The sequence below is a fragment of the Rhagoletis pomonella genome, unplaced genomic scaffold (genome assembly GCF_013731165.1).
Source record: "Rhagoletis pomonella isolate Grant_MI unplaced genomic scaffold, Rhpom_1.0 Rhpom_scaffold_00007, whole genome shotgun sequence".
In the NCBI taxonomy this organism is placed as follows: Eukaryota; Metazoa; Arthropoda; class Insecta; order Diptera; family Tephritidae; genus Rhagoletis; species Rhagoletis pomonella.
The window spans coordinates 47,897,854-47,917,360 of record NW_023458561.1 but is presented as its reverse complement, the minus strand read 5'-3'; the positions used below and the strand labels follow the sequence as shown (position 1 = coordinate 47,917,360).

The following is a 19,507-nucleotide window of genomic DNA, read 5'->3' as shown; positions in this document are numbered from 1 at the left end:
GCTACATGTTCATTTGCATGAAAACTTCGTGACGGCAACAGTAGTACACCCAGAAAAGATTATCGCATCACGTCAACTAAAAAGTTATATTTTTTTCTGAAACCGACACCCTGTAGTGAGTGTTCAAAATCACTTGGAGCAAATTCATCTTTTTTCGGCCCTTATATCAGATACTGTAATGTACAACCGTTTCTGTATACGTAAAAACTACGTCCGACTTAATTTTTTTTTTTAAGTATTTAGAACTGGGCTTTTTTTTCCAAATTTTTTTTTTCAAAAACTAGACGAGCTAAAAAAAATTTAACAAATTTGAAAACAGCATCAACAAATCTATAAGATGATGTCGGTTCTATTTTCGAGATCACACTCGCCCAGTTTTTCTTGAAAATTTTATTTGTTGCTAAAATTCTACTAAAGGGCAAAATTTGTGCTTAAACTCGTTTTAAACATACAGAATAGGTTCAAAATGATTTTCAACTTTAACTGGTTGCTGTGTCAGTATTCAAGGCAATTCAGTTCGCAAGGAATATATATAATTTAATCTTAATGTTAGCAAGGTATTTGACGTTTCGAAATCCAGTCCATATTTCTCAAATCAATTGTTTCAAACTTAATTTTAGGAAAAATTTGCTAAAGGAAATCTTTTTATTCAAAATGTAAAGGCTAAAACTGCAAAGAAAAAATGCTTAGCCGAAAAAAAATCATTGTAAGAAAATGTATCAAAATTAAAATCTTACAAGAATTTAGAAGGAGATGAAAGATAAAGGGGAAAAATTCCGAAACTGGGCATCCATGCAATTTTATTGGCTGGTTTTAAGAGTTCAATGTTGAATTCAGTAGCAGTTTTACCTGTACCAATGCATAAAAAAGACTAAGAGTCTGTCTTCTATACTTCTGATACTCCTGTTAATCTCGTAAGAACTTGAGAAAGCAAAAAAGAAGGTTTGGTGGAAGACCTAAAACGACGGTGCCCCGCTTTCAATATGGCGGCAATTTCACAACCCCCTGAGTCCAGCACGTTTTATATTCCCGGCGACCGACCTTACAATATTCAAATAGATTTAACCTCCAAGTAAAGTATTGCAAGTTTTTTGTAATTTCACTATACTACAATAATTTTTGTATTTACTCAGAAACTAATTAACAAGTAATTTAAAACATGATTTTTAAATACAAGATTTCATTAGTGGTTAACAAAAAAGAAAAAAATCTACCACCGCACCTCTAAATTTCTTGTGGAATCATAATTTTTTCCAAATACTCCTGAGCCACCTATCAGGCAACATTTTTGTGGTGTTATTCATTTCAGTGGACCGTAAATATGGGCTTTTCAAATGTCTCTACACCTGGGCCCCTAGCGGAGTAATTCCTCTTTTATATTGCAATGTCATAGGGTTCCGAGCTAAATTTGAAATTTCAAGTCTGCAGCTTAAAGTTAAAAGTTGATTACAAGATTTTATCACTCACAGGTGAAACTCAATAAAAGTTTGTAAAAACGAATGGCATTATTTGTTGAACTCGGCCAAAATCGAATTACAGGCAGACTATACGTATGTATGTACATTAGACTGCATCACCAAAAAACGTTGCGAATTTTCCGGCGGGATTACAAAAACTAGTATATTCTAATGGCCTTATTCATAAAAAATAAAGTAGCTTTATAAGAAAAAAAAACGTCAATTTATAAAGCTCTTTAAACCTACTTTATTTTTTATGAATAAGGCCATAAGACTTCTACCAAAATATTTCGGAAAAATATTAAGATTTACGTGAGCTGCACCGATTTGAAAATACCTGTAAAAATGGAGTTTTTTATGAATAAAAATCAGGCGCTGGGCCAATGCAGGCTTGCTTTGTACGCCTAGCTTACTTTAATTTGCTTTGATTTTACTTCAAAAACTCGTTTGGTCAAGTGGCGGCTTGGAACGCTGTCAAAGCAACCAGCTGTGTAGTTAAAAGGTCAAGGTCTGTTTCTAAAATTGTCTGTTGTAAAATTACAGAAAATTTAAAAAAAGAAATACAAAACAATGTTTTCCGATTTACTTTTAAATTAATGTGAATTAGTTTTTGCATTTCAAAGGAATGATAATAATTATACATACGTATATAACTGTATGTACATTTATTAAAAACAACAAACTCAAAAAAAATCGATTAATTCATGTCCCAATTCAACCTGAATGACGCTCGTTTATCTTACCTTTCTCTTTCATAATTAGAAGGGCGAGAAAATACCTTATCAATGATACCTCATAAGTCAAAATTGGTAAGGTTTTGGCTGAGTTATTTAGGTTTTTCTCATACCAGTCTTTGAAAAAATTCAAAAACAGCATCAAAAAGCTCATTATGATTCTGTAGAAGTTTTTTTTTAAATATTTTTATGCAATTTTTGTGAGCTTAAATGTCATCTGAGGTAATATTTTTCAAAAAATATTAAAAAAAAAACTGTTTTTTTAATAAAAAAACTAAATTTTCGGAGGTATTTTCAAATCAGTCCAACTCAAGTAAATCTTAATATTTTTGCGAGATATTGGGGTGAAAGTCTTAAAATATAATAGATTTTATAATTCCAGTGGAAAAACAGTACCAATTTTTTTTTGTGTGGGGAGTGATGCAGTCTAATGTACATATTAATTTATGTGCATACATGCATATGAATAGTATATGAACAAAAACACCAACAACAAAAAGAAAGTATGTAAAAAGACTATCACTTAGAAATCAGTTATATCAAGATTATTCCGGATTTTGTTATTATTAATGCTACTTATACTACATACATACATAGTACAAGACGCCATTATCAGTGCCAGGTTCTTTAAATTACACTTTTAGGAGTCAATTTAAAATTCAAAATGATATTTCATAATGAATGCAAAATGCCCTATTTAACAATTTTAGTGAAATAACGCTTTTAACCTTTATGTGTACACCCGAGGTAGCCATGAATTCAGCGGCAAAAAAAATTAAAAAAATCAACGTTAAGTCTTACCTACTTAAGAGTTGGATTTATTGTACTATAATTGAATGAGCTAAAACACTCCATACTCACAATCTTTCCAAGAAATCTAATTAAAAATTTTAAATTTTTACCAAAACTTTTTTTAATATAGCACAATGTATGAAACATGCTTTCCAGGCGAATTCATATACATGAATTCGTATTGCTGTTTTGTTAAAAAGTAAACAATATTTTTATAAAAAATAATTAAAATTAAATAACAAAAAGCATATAAGTTTCACGCGGGGTGTACAGAGTTATCTTACTGACAATTATGATATATGGGGCCTTATTAACAGCTAAGAAATTGCCTTTTTTTAAATTCCAGACCTTTTACTTTTTTAATCAATTAATCAATTATATACAGCTGGTGCCATGCTTATCAACAAATATTTTCCATAAAAATGCAAATAATCATAAGAATTTACGGTATTCAAGGATTTTTTAATATTCGTTTAGTCAGATCTAAGGAATCTATGGCTGCTATATCTTGTTAACTTTTCCCGCAGGAAAAACACAAGAGCAGATAAAGTATAAAAAAAGTATGTATGTTCTCACGAACGAAAAATTACACTGAAGATGGCACAACGCCGAAACCGGTTTGTCTCCAAACCAAAGTTGACAAGGGATGAGGGAAATTCGTTCCAATACCCACCCTGTCGGAAACAACAACAACCAAAAAGGAAATATAAAAAAATAGATATACCATCATTTTAGTCTTTTATACAGCCATGTCCAATGCTGGCAGAACTCCATAAGCAAGTGCTAAAATTTTGCCAGCGCTGGTCGTGTCTGGTATTAACCGACCTGGGCTGGGCGTGCCTGGTATAAACCGAATGTGAGCAGTAAGCTATAATACATACATACATATAATATATCTCGTAAAAAAATCGGAAAGAGTACATTCATATGTAGTACCTAAATAATGGGAGCTGAGGAAGGGGTGGCTAGTACAATAAAGCCTAGGGCGGACCAGACTGCAAATCCGCCACTGTCTGTATCTACATATGGTATATCGTATCACGTAAATATGTGGTATCTGTATCTACATATCGTTACCTTAACGTCTTAAGGTCTGACTAAATTCTGTAAATCTGACTGGTGTAGGAGCAGACTAAGTATTTGGTTTATAAGTGTAACATACACAAGCGTACGCAGGCGATGTGCAGTACACTGAAGTCAGCCTCCTCACGCTAGCTGTGAAATACTCATGCCTATTACGGTATCCGGCGTATGCCATCCGCACGGATCTAGTCCGATTCGCATTGATATAACGAGTGAGTGAGTAGGATTAGATGCGCGCGAATGGCGTCCCTCGGATACATGCCCATTGCGGTCCGAAAGATTCCATTCACACGAATCTAATCCTTTACACTCGCTTGTTATGACAGTGCGAATCGTATTTGATCTGGGCGGATGGGATCCGTCGGATAGCTTAGTAGGCATGACCATCTGGTACTTAAATACCAGCCAAGGAGAATTGGTATCTACACCCAATCCATATGTGCCAGGTTCATAAGAAAATATGTACATGACTAGGATACAAGAAATGTATGCTTAATTCATCAGCAAACTTAAATAAACAAGATATAATAGTAAGTCCTTTTTACTCACCCATAACTTGCACACGGCAAATCGCGCAAATATCGCACTCAACATCCCAGCTCCACATTGCTACAGCATTCCACTTTTTCAGAGTAAACATTTTATCCGGTTTACCGCCTTCATTATCATCAAATTGTTTGTCCATTGAACTTTCAATATCTTCACCATCAGCCATTGTTTACAAAATTTTGGAACAATTAATCAAATCAGAAATTGTAGAAACAATGAATGTCAGAACAGGGATAGATCACAAAACTTCCACTGGAAACTGGAATGCAATACCGGACGTCACTGGAATGCACTACCGGAAGTATAGGGTGATAATTGCAAATGCATTTGACGAAGAAGCAGATTGCTGTCAAAATAGTTAACTAAGCACAGGGTGTACCTACAGCGCGCTAAAAAGTATTTTCCATTAGGTGTTTGTCTTAGATAGTGCCATAATAGCTTTGTTCCGCTTTCTGGGCTGTTTTGGTAATTAGAGAGTAGAAATAAGTTATTCTCTCACAAGTGCTAAAAATATGTCAACACGTGCCAAAATTGCCCAGAGTGTGAGGAACGCAAAAAACCACATTTGATGCCCGGAATCAACAAAATTACCAAATAACCAAGAATGATAGAATACAAGATTGCGCCGATTGCAGCAGAATTCGTGAGAGTAATTTTAGCGTGACGTCATCGTAGAGTTGACAACTGAGAGCGGCGAGAATGACGGCGACTAGTGATGTGCTGAATTGTCCCCAATACTCGGTACCCAATACTTAAAAAAGATTTCGGTACCCTATACTTCCTTTTCGGTATCCGATACCGATTATTTACTTTAAACCCTCGCCATTATATGCATTTCAGGTTTAGAAAAAACTTTCATTACTAATTAATATGATATCGGCTAAAACACTTGAACTTATCGCCGCAGAAAAATATTATTTTATCAGTTTAAAGCCCTGTATGCAGCTCTTAAGAAAACGGTCAAGAAAAAATTGCCATTATTTCGCGTGTGTGTCGAAGGAATTTTGACATTTTTTATACCTCACAGCCTGTAGCCTCACTCTTTCCTCAAGAAATAATGGAACGGGCATATATTTCTGTTGCAAACCTGGGTTGCCTTGTGCTCTTTTTTTCACAAAAAACTTTAGAAAACCGTAGTAGTGCCTTAAGAACTATTTGAGATACGACAAGCATATTTAACATTTACTTGTCCTAAGTATAATTTAGCTCGCTCCCTAGGTCCTCTTTAAATATCCCTTTTTAACCGACTTCCAAAAAAGGAGGAGGTTATCAGTTCGTCGGAATATTTTTTGTTTTTTTTTTTTATGTATGTTACCGCATAACTTTGGACCACGTCAACCGATTTCGATAAGTGTCTCAGAGGTGGTCCCATACTAATCTGGTTAAGATCCGATCAGCGGATCATGAGATATATATATATATATATTTTTTTTATATGGGAGTTGAAGTCGGTTTTTTTTTTGCTAAAAATTACTAGTTAGAGTAAGCGATCGAAAAAATTTTATACTCACAAAATTATGTAGAATTTCAAGGTAAACTGTTTTATACATTTCAAAAGATTTATAAAAATTTAAAGCAATGCTTAACTACAGATATATTCAAAACTTACTCATCAATCAGATTAGCTTTTTATATATCCGCACAAGTGGAAAAATTAAATCAACTTACTTGCGACAAAATCAAAATTGTTTCTTGCTGATTTATTTTTTCGCATTGTTCCTACTTTAAGCCCGTGCCGAGACTGCAAATATGCATTTTTAACAAAAATTCTTTTTGGTTTGGGTTAACTAGATATTTTTCTATGCATCTGTGTAATTACTTTTTCAGAATTCGCTAATCCGTTTTGACTACTTTTGGCCGCTGTCGTTTCATTGTGTGCCGTTAGGTTTAAAAAAAAAAAATTAAAAAAAGCGTTATATTTTTCAAAAATATGTCTGTATGTGTGTATATGGAGTCTTATTAGTAGAACATTATGGTATTATCAACTGAATTTTGCCATAAGTCGCTTAAGCAATTAAAAATTAATTTCGTTAAATAATAACTATGATTCCGTAAAACTTATCCAGAGAATAATCTCTGATATTTGAAATATGCAACAAATAATCAAAGGATTTTAATAACATTATAGAGAATATCTATTTTCTCAAACGTTCGCTATTTAGAGGAATCATTGCATTCGAAAGCTCCATTCGTTATATTGGACGATCCTTTAACTTTCTTTGTCGCACTAAGGATAAATTCTTAACTTTTCATAAACCATAAACGGACATGAGTACATACATAAATAAAATTTTCAATCAAATAAATACAATAATAGCTCTCTAAAGAGTATTAAGATCTATTTATAACTGCCAAGGATAGATTTTTCAAAGCATTGATTGTTTCATCAAAAATTCGATGTAATATAAAAAAAATGCGTATGTGGAGTTACAATTTTATACTTTTCATCACGTCTTTATTTATAACTGTTTGTTTACATGTGCATACTAATCGCAATTAGAATTTTTTTTTTATTTAATGGCTGCTGCAATACTCCACTTGTAATTGATATAGCCGCCAAAATAGACAAACACGAGACGGCAAAACTAACGTACATATTTAAAAAAAAGATTTAAATTTCAGCATTGCTCCATTGCAATATTTCGAAACTATTGTGCGCTAGTGGTTTAATTGAGTACTTACTCATAGTATATCTACAGTTTACCATCACTCGTCTATTGTCATGGTTCACTCGATGGTAATTAATACACATACATACATACGCATATATGAAAATTTGTAGAAGCATATAACTCAAAATTAGCATTTTTTCTTTAAATAGAGTTCAAAAGTATCACAAATACATGGTTACACACAAAAGTTAAACAATAATTCGCTCCAACCTTCTGTTTTATGTGCATAAATTTACATGTGTAGTTTGATTCGCCTAACTTTAATAATTACTAATAAAGCATTATCTCAACTTATGTGATTTTGTCAAATTTCTTTACCCATATATTGTGCACTGATATGTACATATGTATGTATGTATATAAGCGAACGGGGATTACTCAGGTGCTACAAAAATATCTAAAATAACAAAAGTTTATATGTATACCACAAGCATTCATCAAACACACCAGTGTGCAATATCTGTAGTTAACACAACAGCGTAAGAGCGTAAAAAGTAGGCCAGCATTTAGCAAAATTGCCAACATATCCAAATACATTCGAGTATCAATTGCACTTAACCGTCTAGACCTATACTCATGCTTGTACTAATACATTAGGATGCCTCACCGTCTGCTTGCTACCCAAACCTTTTGGCTCAATTCAGAGTTAGAAAGGGGAAAGAAAAAAAGAATATTATAGTAAAGAGCAGACGTTAAGAATCTGAAGAAGCTTAAAAACATTTCGACATTTTGGTTACACTGTTGTGAAAATCTCAAGTTTTGAAATAACACAAAAATAACGTCAAAACTCATTAACTTAATTTAGAGTCGTAGATTACAAATCTGTTTCTGTTTCTGTTTTTCTAGGCTAAGGGCTACCTGCAGTTCGCAAGGAAATTCATAAAAAATATTTTTCATGTTGCTGTTTTTCTAGCAGCTATTTTTCTGTTGCTTGAAAAAGTGCTTTGCTTTTGCTGTAAATTTTCTGGAAATAAATATTCTAGCATTTTTTCTAGACAAGAGAAAATTTCCTTTTAGCCCAGTAAAGTTAGATAAATTTGGTTGGAAACAAATTTAACAAATTTAAACAAATTTGTAACAGCGATTTTTTGATGCAGTTTACTTCTATTTGACACGTAGTTCATGGATCCACAGTCTTGCCCCTAAATTTCATTTGGAAACATTCGTCATGTTGGATTTAAGTTTTTTGGGTTTTTTCCAAGCTTATTTTGCATTTTTCGTAAAAAATGGTTTAATGCAAATAAGTAGAGAAATTAATTTCCCACATTTTTCGTTTTAAAAATAGCATTTTTTATTGTAAAAAATTAGCAAAAACTGCAAAATAATTTTGCATTGTCACGGTTTTCGCCATTTTTGACAATTTCTGTTGAAAATACATAGCACATTGAAATTCCAGGGTTGTAGAGAATTTCATTCTCCAAAACTTTTGTGCCAACATTTTTTTTTTTGTACGACGCTTAGATCACGGCCGGGAACGCGATACACATAGCGATGCACGGGATGCGCCGTATAACTTCAACGGATCGTCAAAATATTTGAAATTGAATTGATAAACGAACAAAAATCCGCGTTTCATCCAGTAAGTTCCTTTTTCGGATCCATTTTCGGGTTTTTGTATATGGAGCCCTAACCTCGAAAAAAACGTAAGCGTCATTTTTTTATTTTTGTTTGGATACAGAAGTGCGTCTAGAGCATGTAGATGCATACCTACCTCAAAAAGAAATTAAAAAAAATGTCGGTTAATTATTTTGGCGGTTAGGGCTCGATAATTAATGAACTAAATTTAAAAAAATATAATGGGAGCGGAGCTAGAGCGGAGCGATGAAAAATAATAATTTGCTCCGAAGCCCTGAATGCAAGTAACCTGAAGAGAAACAGAGTTTTCCGATCGAAAAATATTGCTTTTCAAGAATTCTATACCATTGCCACGAAAAATGGTTTTCCCCATATAAAATGCACTGAAAACTTTGAGCGCTTTTCTTCTTCTTCTTCTTCTTCTTCTTCTTCTTCTTATTTGGCGCTGTAACCGCCTAAGCGATTTTGGCCGAGTCCAAAACAGCACGCCAATCATTTCTGCGCTTTTAGCCACCTCTAAATATTTTTTTGATTTCGAAATACAAACAGGGGTATATTTTTTCAATATAGAACAATTCTAGGGGCTGAGAGGATTAAAATTTAGACTTTACTTTTTCACAAGCATATTTGGACCATCCTAATGTACATACTATTAAGAAATTATGTGTATATCTGATATCAACATATTGAATATCTTTAAATGACGATTTTATATGTAGTAGATTGTGGAAATTTAGAGTATTTAAAAAAATGCTTTGAATTTATCTATTTTATTGAAATTTATGTAAATGAAAGAATCATAGTACATATTTATATGCATTTTATCTGTATCGCCACAAAATGTGTACCCTGCTATCTCCTACCACAATGGCTCTTTTTTACACTGTCTTTGAAGAAGTGGCAATTAAAGAGTTAAAAGCTTCTAATAAAATGTTTTATCTAACAGCGCAGAAACTAAACAAAGGAAACAAAGCTCAGCAAGTTCTGTAGGAAATACCAAAACTTTATGCATTATAAAAACATATTGTTCAATGTAAATACTTGCACGCAAACGTACACCCCAATTCACTTGAATAGCCACCAGTTTTTCTGCAAGATGCATACTCTTATACAGCACTTTTGATACTCTTTTTTTTAAGCGGATTTTAATGAAATTTCTTTTAGGTACGATCGTAATACGAAAAGCGATGCATGAATACAAATGCACAGATCCGTAACTAACAGTTTTTTTTTTGCGTCAAACAATGTGGGGACTTTTAATGCATGATAAAATGCATCACAATCAATGAAAAAGTGAATTTTGAGTTTTTTGTTAGTTACGGCCTTTTGTATTTCAGGTATTTTAGTTGAAAAAATGTTCTCTATGGAACCAGTGTTATCTTTCTACAAAAAATCCTAATGGAAATAGTGCTTTATCAATTAAGAGGAAATTGTTGTTGTCACAATATAGTGAATGGTCTTTATTTATGGTCTTTTATTTATACCTAGCTGTATAAATTTTATTAATAAGTAAATGTTTTTTAGGGATCCATTAAGATTGGAGTTAATTTAGGCGGTGCCCGCAAAGCATAGCATTGCTTTAAAAGTAGCCCTCGGTGCGAACTCGGTTGGACACCACTGGCCCAAGCCATTAAAAATTTTATTTAGCTATAGAAGACAGCTGTTATTGTTTTTGTGATACCAACAGCCGGTTTCACCAGCAATTTAAATGGCAAATGATTTTTTATTTTCTGTCAATTTCCATATGAAATTCAAAAAAATTAAATTATTTTTCACTTAAATTGCTTTCGTGAAATTGACTGTAAAGCATTGTTTAAACAAAAAACAAAAATAGACTTTTCCAATATTTTAGAGTTACCTCTTAAGGAGGTAGTACGCAATATTAGTAGTAGTATCCAACACGAGTAATATTAAATGTGAATAATACTTGTGGGTTCAATCTGATCCTTTCCTTATGTTAACTGCGCCTTTTCTAGTGAATATAAGAAAAATTATCTTTTATCTTGCAAAATTGATCATTCCTCAAATTGAGACCAAATCGAAGCTTCTCAATGCCTAAAAGTAAAGATATGTACATATAAGCCCGGTCCTTGAAGAAAAGTAATATACATATGTACCTATTGAAGTGAAGCGAAGTGTATGTTCATATGTACATACATACGCGTGCGAGTGCATGGCCATTTACAAATGGATACATATACATACATATGTACACACAGCAAACATATGCATTAACTTCATTGTTATTTTACAATAATGGTTATGCAATAGTCGCGCGATCGTTCGCTGCATTACATAATTCAAATTTTACCTCGCACTTCTATCCCCGCCAAAGCGTTGACTCGTTCGCGCATAAATGTGTCAAGTAATTGACGTATCGACAGCGATAGTAAAAAAATGCATCGCGATGGCTATTAAAATTTTGGATTGGCATGCAACAGGTTTGCCAACGCGTTCAACAAGTGCATATATGTACATACATATGCACATGATTTTGGATATAGTAAAGATATGCACCAATGTATCTACATATGTATGCATGTTTGTACTTATTTGTATCTAATTGGTCTTTGTTGCATTTATTGCCTAGAGTTATTCGTCCATAATTTCGCTTTCACTCGGCCGTATCGTGCTCTGTGGCTCTTATTGTTGTTGTAGTGCAACTAAAGCAACTCAAGCAAATAAATTGCCAAAAAAAAAAATAGAGCACAATGTTGTGAAAGATGTCTGCATTTTGAGGAAATGATATAATAAATCTAAATCGGGCTATTGCAAAACTGTGTATAAAATTATAAAAAAAAATAAAAAATGTGGATCACATATTTCAGTTTCCTTTACACAAACAAGATAAAAATCAATAAGGAAAATGAAAAATTCGGCCTTATCATGAGTTTCATTTTCCCCGAACCGGTTCACTTTTCACTTTTGGTTTTCATGGTTTTACCATGGGCGGATGACAAATTTTCGGGTGAATTGTTTTTCAGGCGAAACTCAGGATAAGGCAGATTATCATTATTCATAGCCGAAAGTTATTAAAGTTGACTTCAGACTAGTGTCGAAATATTGATAACTTAAAATTAATAAAACCAAATAAAATTGTGTTTTATTAAAATCCGGCCTTGAACTCTTGTCAAATTAGAAATAAAAAAAAAAAAATCCAAAACATCAATGTATGTAGTTAAAACGTGTTTTTTTAATAAACGCGCTCCAAGAAAATTATGATTTATGCCGAGTTTCCACTAGGCATGGAAATGACATGTCAAAACAAACTGAGTGACTATTTTTGTGAAAACAAAATTTTAAAGGCAATGATGGACATTCAAAAAATGCGCGCCATTACTTTCATAAAAACAGTCATTAAGTTTAAATTTTTTATCATTTCAATACCTAGCGATAATTTTTACACAATTTCTCATTTGTTTATATTTTTACTTACCTCCACTGTGCGTCCATTAAAATAAAAACATGTTTAAGCATTTGAGTGTTTCTTTAACTTATTATTTAAATAAAATAACATTAAACCTAGGGCAGTTTTCAAGTTGTATAAAAAAATATATATATAACACATTTGGCTTATAATACAATGGAAAAAAACGAAACAGCCACAATTGTTGGTAACGCACTTCGCGTCCATCCAACAGTCTTGGCTGCCCCATTAAACCCCCCTTCCATTAGACTACTTCTTCCTCTCCTCCTCGACTTTCGTCCTTCGTCCTTCGTCCTCTCCTCCTAGTCCAACTGGCCATCGGTCCTCCTTGTTCTCGTTATTGTGCTAATTTCTAACTCATTAATATCCTCTTTAAAGTTGTTGTTGTTGTTGTTTTGGTGTTACTCCCGTCCAGCTCAACATGAATGCGTGCGGACTTTCTTGTTTACCTTCGGATGGAATCTATCGGAGTGGTTATGTTATTTGTTTTAGTTGATTTTTTTTTTATATTCCTTCCTACTACTACTTCATCCTTTCCGTCCGTTGTTCCTACTTGTATTCGCGATCTGTGGTGGCAATCCTCGAATTTCATCAGCTTTGATTTCGTTTCAATTTATTCCTATTTTTTTCTGTGGTCTTTAACTAGTTTGCCTTGGTTTCAACTGTGTTCTGTGTTCACCCATTTTGCTCGTACTATGTCATTTTACATCTACTCAGCCTTCTCCGTCTTAAATTTGTCATCTTCTTTGCTATATAAAGAAATATATCCATTACATTTTAGTCATGGTGATAGTCATGATGATGGTAGTCATGGTGTTCTTCTTTGTGGTGGAAAATTGGCACTTCAACATGGTATTTTTCTGGTACGGGAATTTCCTTGTGCACTGGCACCTTCACTTCCGAGTAAACGGGATATGGTTTCTCAATGGGCACTTTCACTTCGTATGGTACTGGCTTCTCAACCGTGTATGGTACCTTCTTTTCCACAGTGTAAGGCTGTGGCACGGGTACCTTCACATGCACTGGGTAAGGTTTCTCAACTTCGACTTTGTAGGGTTTGTCGACTGGATATTTCACTTCGTAAGGTACCTTCTTCTCCACAACGACTGGGTATGGTTTTTCAACTTCGACTGGATATGGTTTCTCCACTTCGACGGGATATGGTTTCTCCACGGGCACCTTGACTTCATAGGGCACCTTTTTGATTACCTCATAAGGCTTTGGCACGGGCACTTCCACTTTCACTTCATAAGGAATTTTCTTGATGACTTCATAGGGTTGTGGCACGGGTACTTTCACCTCATAGGGTATCTTCTTGATGACTTCGTAGGGTTGTGGCACATGTACTTTCACTTCATAAGGCTTGTCAACTGGTACCTTCACCTCATAGGGTACCTTCTTTTCAACAATATATGGTTTTGGCACATGTACGGGCACTTTAACGTATTCCTTCACATGTACGGGTACCTTCTTTTCCACGATGTATGGCTCGGGCACAGGCACCTTCACCTCGTAGGGTACTTTCTTTTCCACAGTATATGGTATGTGTTTGGTAACGGTGTAAGGTACAGGAACTTTCTTCTCAATCGTAATAGTCTTAATGTGTTCATGATGATGATGATGTCCATAATCGCCTAGATGAAGACCACGCTTCTCGACGGTTTTACTATCATCCTTCGCTTCGGTTGCTTCGTTCTCGCTTGCCGCTGCGGCATTATCCGCTGCAGATGATTCTGCTTTCTCGGACGCTGGCGCACAATGGGCAATTGCCACGCACAAGGCGAGACAAGGGAGTACAAACTGTAAATAGAAAAATAAAATTTATTGTTTAAATTAAATTGGCATATTAATTTTGCTGGTAACAATCTGTAGTATGGAGGAATGGTTGAATGACATCCACAATTATTGACGAGTTAATAATTACCAAACGCATTGTTGAGCTGTCGGTTTGAACGGTCCAATAGAGGAAAATTAACACTGAGAGTTTGTTTAGCCAATAACGAGATCCAAGTTGGGACTGACTTGTTCAGCTATGGACGCTCACTTTATATACGCGTGAAAAACCAGCGCGCGCTCAGACGCTATTGTACCAATAGTTGCGCTTATTGTACGCTGCTTGCGACAATGCAGTAGGTACATACACATGTAAATATGACAAACATACAAATATATTCACTTTGGTAAGACCAAAATTGTGCACCGATTATAAGCGCAACATCCAACAACAAAAGCAACAACAACGTTTAACTTGCGCCGCGCTTGGAAGCGATAGCTGTTCAGCTTAGCATAAAAGCAACACCAGCAATTGTGGCTGTAGTCAACATATCAGTGGCAACAATAACCACGAAAAAACAGTTGCTGTAATGAGTAATTAGCATTAGTTTCGCCACAGTTAAAATACCCGACACCGCTAGCCTGCTAGCGTTAATCCAAAAAAAAAAAAAAAAAATGTTCATAGTTGTGAACTTAAAAGTGTTGCATAAATGTTTTTGAAGCCCAGCTTCTTACCATCCCTCAGATTTGTTTGACCTCAAAGCGAATAAAGCTGGGGTTAGACTACAGTTCTCCAGTTTTCAGGAGTTGGGGTAATCTGCTTTCAGAAGACGGTGGACATTTGTTTTGGAAAGAACGAGCAGAGCTAATGTACCACATTGCGAATGGCGATAATTTAGGCTTTTGTCAGCCCCGAAAGGGTAGTAGAAAAAAGAATGACAACAAATGTTTAAGTCGGCGCAATTGGCACTCTGGATATCGGACTTCTGTTTGTGCTGAGAAAGCTTTTGACTTTTAATTGAGTTAAACATTTTCTCACACCAAAACTATACATATAGTTAGGGGATCCGTAAGACGTCGTAAGCGTCATAAAGTCTTAAAATCGTAAAATTTTTCAATGTAAAATAACGGTTAAAAGGGTTTTTAAGGGGATCCGCAAAATATAATAAGAGCTATATTTTCCGTCAGTTAAAAAACCATACGACTTTAAGACTTGACGTCTTGTTAAGCTCCTAAAGATGTATATCCCGCTTGAGAACCTTTTCATAGCTTCCCATTGGCTATTACTATATGAACATAGTAAATTAGAAAATGTAATTAGAAAAAGCGATCTTTGACGCCACTGTCGGAAAAGTTAGGCTTATCGACATCGCCGGTTGCTCGAAACATGGTAATATGTAGTACTAGGTTCAAGCTTAAAAAGATCCATAAATCTAAGGGGATGTCTCCGGATTGAAAAACGAGAAACCAAATTGATCATGTTGTGATAGACGGAAGGCACGTTTCCAGTGTTTTAGACGTACGTACACCCCAAGGGACAAACATCGACTCGGATCACTAGCTTGTTGCAGCCAAGATACGCTCCCGCCTCTGTGCAGCAAAAAATGTGCGCCCAACAATGCAAGGAAAGCTTAACACCGTAAAACTGCAATCACAACAGACGGCCAATTTATTCGTCACTCGACTCTCACACTTGCTTTCTGAGAGCACTCACTTCAACAAACCGACATACGGAAGCAGTGGAACCACATTTCCCGCTCATTTAGTACCGCCGAAAAAGAAATAGTCGGATTTCAGCGAGCCCGAAAGAACAATTGGTTCGATGAGGAATGTCAAGAAGCTGCAGAGAAAAATGATGGCATCTACAGGGCCATGCTGCGATCGGGCGCAACGCGAGCCATGTGAGACCGTTATAGGGAACTGAAGAAGGAAGCGAGACGTACTTGCCGCAAGATTAGAGAGGCCGAAATATGTGAGTGCGAAGAGCTTGAAATGCTGGCCTACAGGAAAAACACCCGAAAATAGATAAGATGCATGCATCAACTCTTATGCAGAATATGGTCCGATAAACGCATGCCCGACGACTGGAATTTATGTGTGCTCTGCCCAATCCACAAGAAAGGCAATCCCGCCATTCGCGCTAACTACTGCGGGCTCAGTCTTCTAAGCAGAGGTTACAACATCTTATCGAGTGTATTGCGTGAAAGACTGAAGCCTGCTGTCAGCAAACTGATTGGATGTTATCAGTGTGGCCTTACACCTGGCAAATCCACCATAGACCAGGTATTTAAAAAATTACGTTGAGCAATACCACCAGCTCCATTAGAATTGATAAGGACTTCTCCGAGCCGTTTGATACTAAACAAGGTTTCACACGAGGTGACGCCCTTTCATGTGATTGCTTTAATCTATTGTTGGAGAAGATAATAAGAGCCGCCGGACTGAACCGCTCAGATACAAAACTTTACAAGAGCGTGCAATTGCTGGCGTATGCCGACAAACAAGGGGTACGTCTGCTCTGCCTTCTCGGGATTAGATAGAAAAGCAAAGCGAATGAGTTTGGTGGTGAACGAGGACAAACCAAAGTATCTCCTGTCATCACACAAACAGTCAGATCATGCGCGTCTTGGCACACACGTCACTGTTGATAGTTACAAGTTTGAAAAAGTAGAAGTCCTCGACGAAAACCACACTCTATAAGTCACTCATCATGCCTGTGCTGGTGTATGGCGCAGAGGCATGGACAATGAAAGTATCTGACGAGTTTTCGAGAGAAATATTCTGCGAAAAAATTACGGGCCTTTGCGTGTTGGCGATGGCGAATAGCGCAGACGATTTATCAATCAGCTGTATGAGCTTTCCAACGACATAGACATAGTGCAGCGAATTAAAATTCCGCGGCTCCGCTGACTAGGTGATGTCATTCGAATGGAAGAAACGCTCCAGCTCTGAAAGCATTCAACGCGGGTCGCGATGTTGGTAACAGAGGAAGAGCAAGGCCTCCTCTGTGTTGGAAATACCAGGTGAACAACAACTTGGCATTTCCAATTGGCGTCAGTTGGCACAGAGGAGAACGACTGGTGTGCTGTTTTCGACTCGGCCAAAATCGCTTAGGTGTCAATAAAGAAGGAGAAGAAACTATATTTCCTTGAAATATGATAAACAATTTTTAAACAAAGAAAATTAGCCGAAACTTGCTAAAATGTCTTTTCCCTATTTACATTCTCGGAACCTTCTAAAAGTGGGCGAAGCCAAGTAGGTGCAACTTTCGACGAACCGTATAAGGGCAGGAACGGACTTAAGGCCTCGTTCTCAAACCCCCTTCCGGCGAAATACTTAACGATAGTACCGAGAGGATCGGTTTTGCATGGTGGAGGTTTAATCCGGGTTAAAGTCCCACACTGACTTGTTACAAACTTTTGATGCTCCCTCCGCGCATATACAGAAATACCTCGGGCGGCATTGGACTCACACAATCAATTAGAATTCACCTACGGAAGGAAGTTGACACATAAAATCAAACCAAACATCGGAAGTTGGTGGCGGAAAGCTTGTCTTCAATAAATCAAAAGATACTGTACGCCCTAAAAAATTGCATGCGTACATACATACTATGTATACGACCTGTTTTAAACATACAAATGTATTACCCGAAAATAGCCTACGCTCAAAAGCCTTGCAACAAAAGGAAAGCATTCATCGCTCGGTTGGTTACATCAACGACCTGTTTTCCGCACTCAAATGTGCATTCGTGTGTCGTCGCCTTGCCAAAAAGGAAATGGTACAATGGTGCACTGGAGAGGAAAATCGTCGGTGCGTTGCAAGCGCGCCAATCCGTAACTCATACAAATGAAATCGAATTGAAGTGCATATGTATGTATGTATGTATGTATGTATATGGATGTAAATTAGCACAGCGTTCGCAGAGATCTTACGAAATCGCTAACACACAACATTGCACTTGTATACATTACAAACTCATGTACATATAATGGCGTGTAAGTTGATGTTTTCAGTGACTTTTTGCAATTAAACAGTTCAGTGATACAAAAACATATGTATATACGTATGTAGTATGTATGTAAAGAAAGATATATGTATGTATATATAACGGGTGATTTTTTAAGAGCTTGATAATTTTTTTTTTAAAAAAAACGCATAAAATTTGCAAAATCTCATCGGTTCTTTATTTGAAACGTTAGATTGGTCCATGACATTTACTTTTTGAAGATAATTTCATTTAAATGTTGACCGCGGCTGCGTCTTAGGTGGTCCATTCGGAAAGTCCAATTTTGGGCAACTTTTTCGAGCATTTCGGCCGGAATAGCCCGAATTTCTTCGGAAATGTTGTCTTCCAAAGCTGGAATAGTTGCTGGCTTATTTCTGTAGACTTTAGACTTGACGTAGCCCCACAAAAAATAGTCTAAAGGCGTCAAATCGCATGATCTTGGTGGCCAACTTACCGGTCCATTTCTTGAGATGAATTGTTCTCCGAAGTTTTCCCTCAAAATGGCCATAGAATCGCGAGCTGTGTGGCATGTAGCGCCATCTTGTTGAAACCACATGTCAACCAAGTTCAGTTCTTCCATTTTTGGCAACAAAAAGTTTGTTAGCATCGAACGATAGCGATCGCCATTCACCGTAACGTTGCGTCCAACAGCATCTTTGAAAAAATACGGTCCAATGATTCCACCAGCGTACAAACCACACCAAACAGTGCATTTTTCGGGATGCATGGGCAGTTCTTGAACGGCTTCTGGTTGCTCTTCACTCCAAATGCGGCAATTTTGCTTATTTACGAAGCCATTCAACCAGAAATGAGCCTCATCGCTGAACAAAATTTGTCGATAAAAAAGCGGATTTTCTGCCAACTTTTCTAGGGCCCATTCACTGAAAATTCGACGTTGTGGCAGATCGTTCGGCTTCAGTTCTTGCACGAGCTGTATTTTATACGGTTTTACACCAAGATCTTTGCGTAAAATCTTCCATGTGGTCGAATAACACAAACCCAATTGCTGCGAACGGCGACGAATCGACATTTCACGGTCTTCAGCAACACTCTCAGAAACAGACGCAATATTCTCTTCTGTACGCACTGTACGCATTCGTGTGGTTGGTTTAATGTCCAATAAAGTAAACTGAGTGCGAAACTTGGTCACAATCGCATTAATTGTTTGCTCACTTGGTCGATTATGTAGACCATAAATCGGACGTAAAGCGCGAAACACATTTCGAACCGAACACTGATTTTGGTAATAAAATTCAATGATTTGCAAGCGTTGCTCGTTAGTAAGTCTATTCATGATGAAATTTCAAAGCATACTGAGCATCTTTCTCTTTGACACCATGTCTGAAATCCCACGTGATCTGTCAAATACTAATGCATGAAAATCCTAACCTCAAAAAAATCACCCGTTACAATACTATATAACCACTGCAGACATT

General features: G+C 36.1%; 2 protein-coding genes across 2 annotated transcripts in view; both read right to left on the bottom strand.

The window, feature by feature from the left end:
• The window catches only part of LOC118742962 (RING-box protein 2), a 71,064-nt gene extending 66,235 nt beyond the window's left edge, over positions 1-4,829 (bottom strand). Inside the window, exon 1 of the mRNA XM_036475401.1 lies at positions 4,616-4,829. Within this exon, the coding sequence (XP_036331294.1) occupies positions 4,616-4,781 (166 nt within the window). The 5' untranslated portion in view covers positions 4,782-4,829. The remainder of the gene's footprint in view (positions 1-4,615) is intronic.
• A 7,502-nt stretch (positions 4,830-12,331) lies between these two features.
• LOC118744002 (MAGE-like protein 2) lies at positions 12,332-14,497 on the bottom strand. Its single transcript, XM_036476764.1, has 2 exons — positions 14,214-14,497; positions 12,332-14,089 (listed from the first exon to the last, which is right to left on the bottom strand). The coding sequence occupies exons 1-2, from the start codon at positions 14,220-14,222 to the stop codon at positions 13,067-13,069; spliced, it is 1,032 nt and encodes a 343-aa protein (XP_036332657.1). The 5' UTR covers positions 14,223-14,497; the 3' UTR covers positions 12,332-13,066.
• Positions 14,498-19,507: the final 5,010 nt, after the last annotated feature.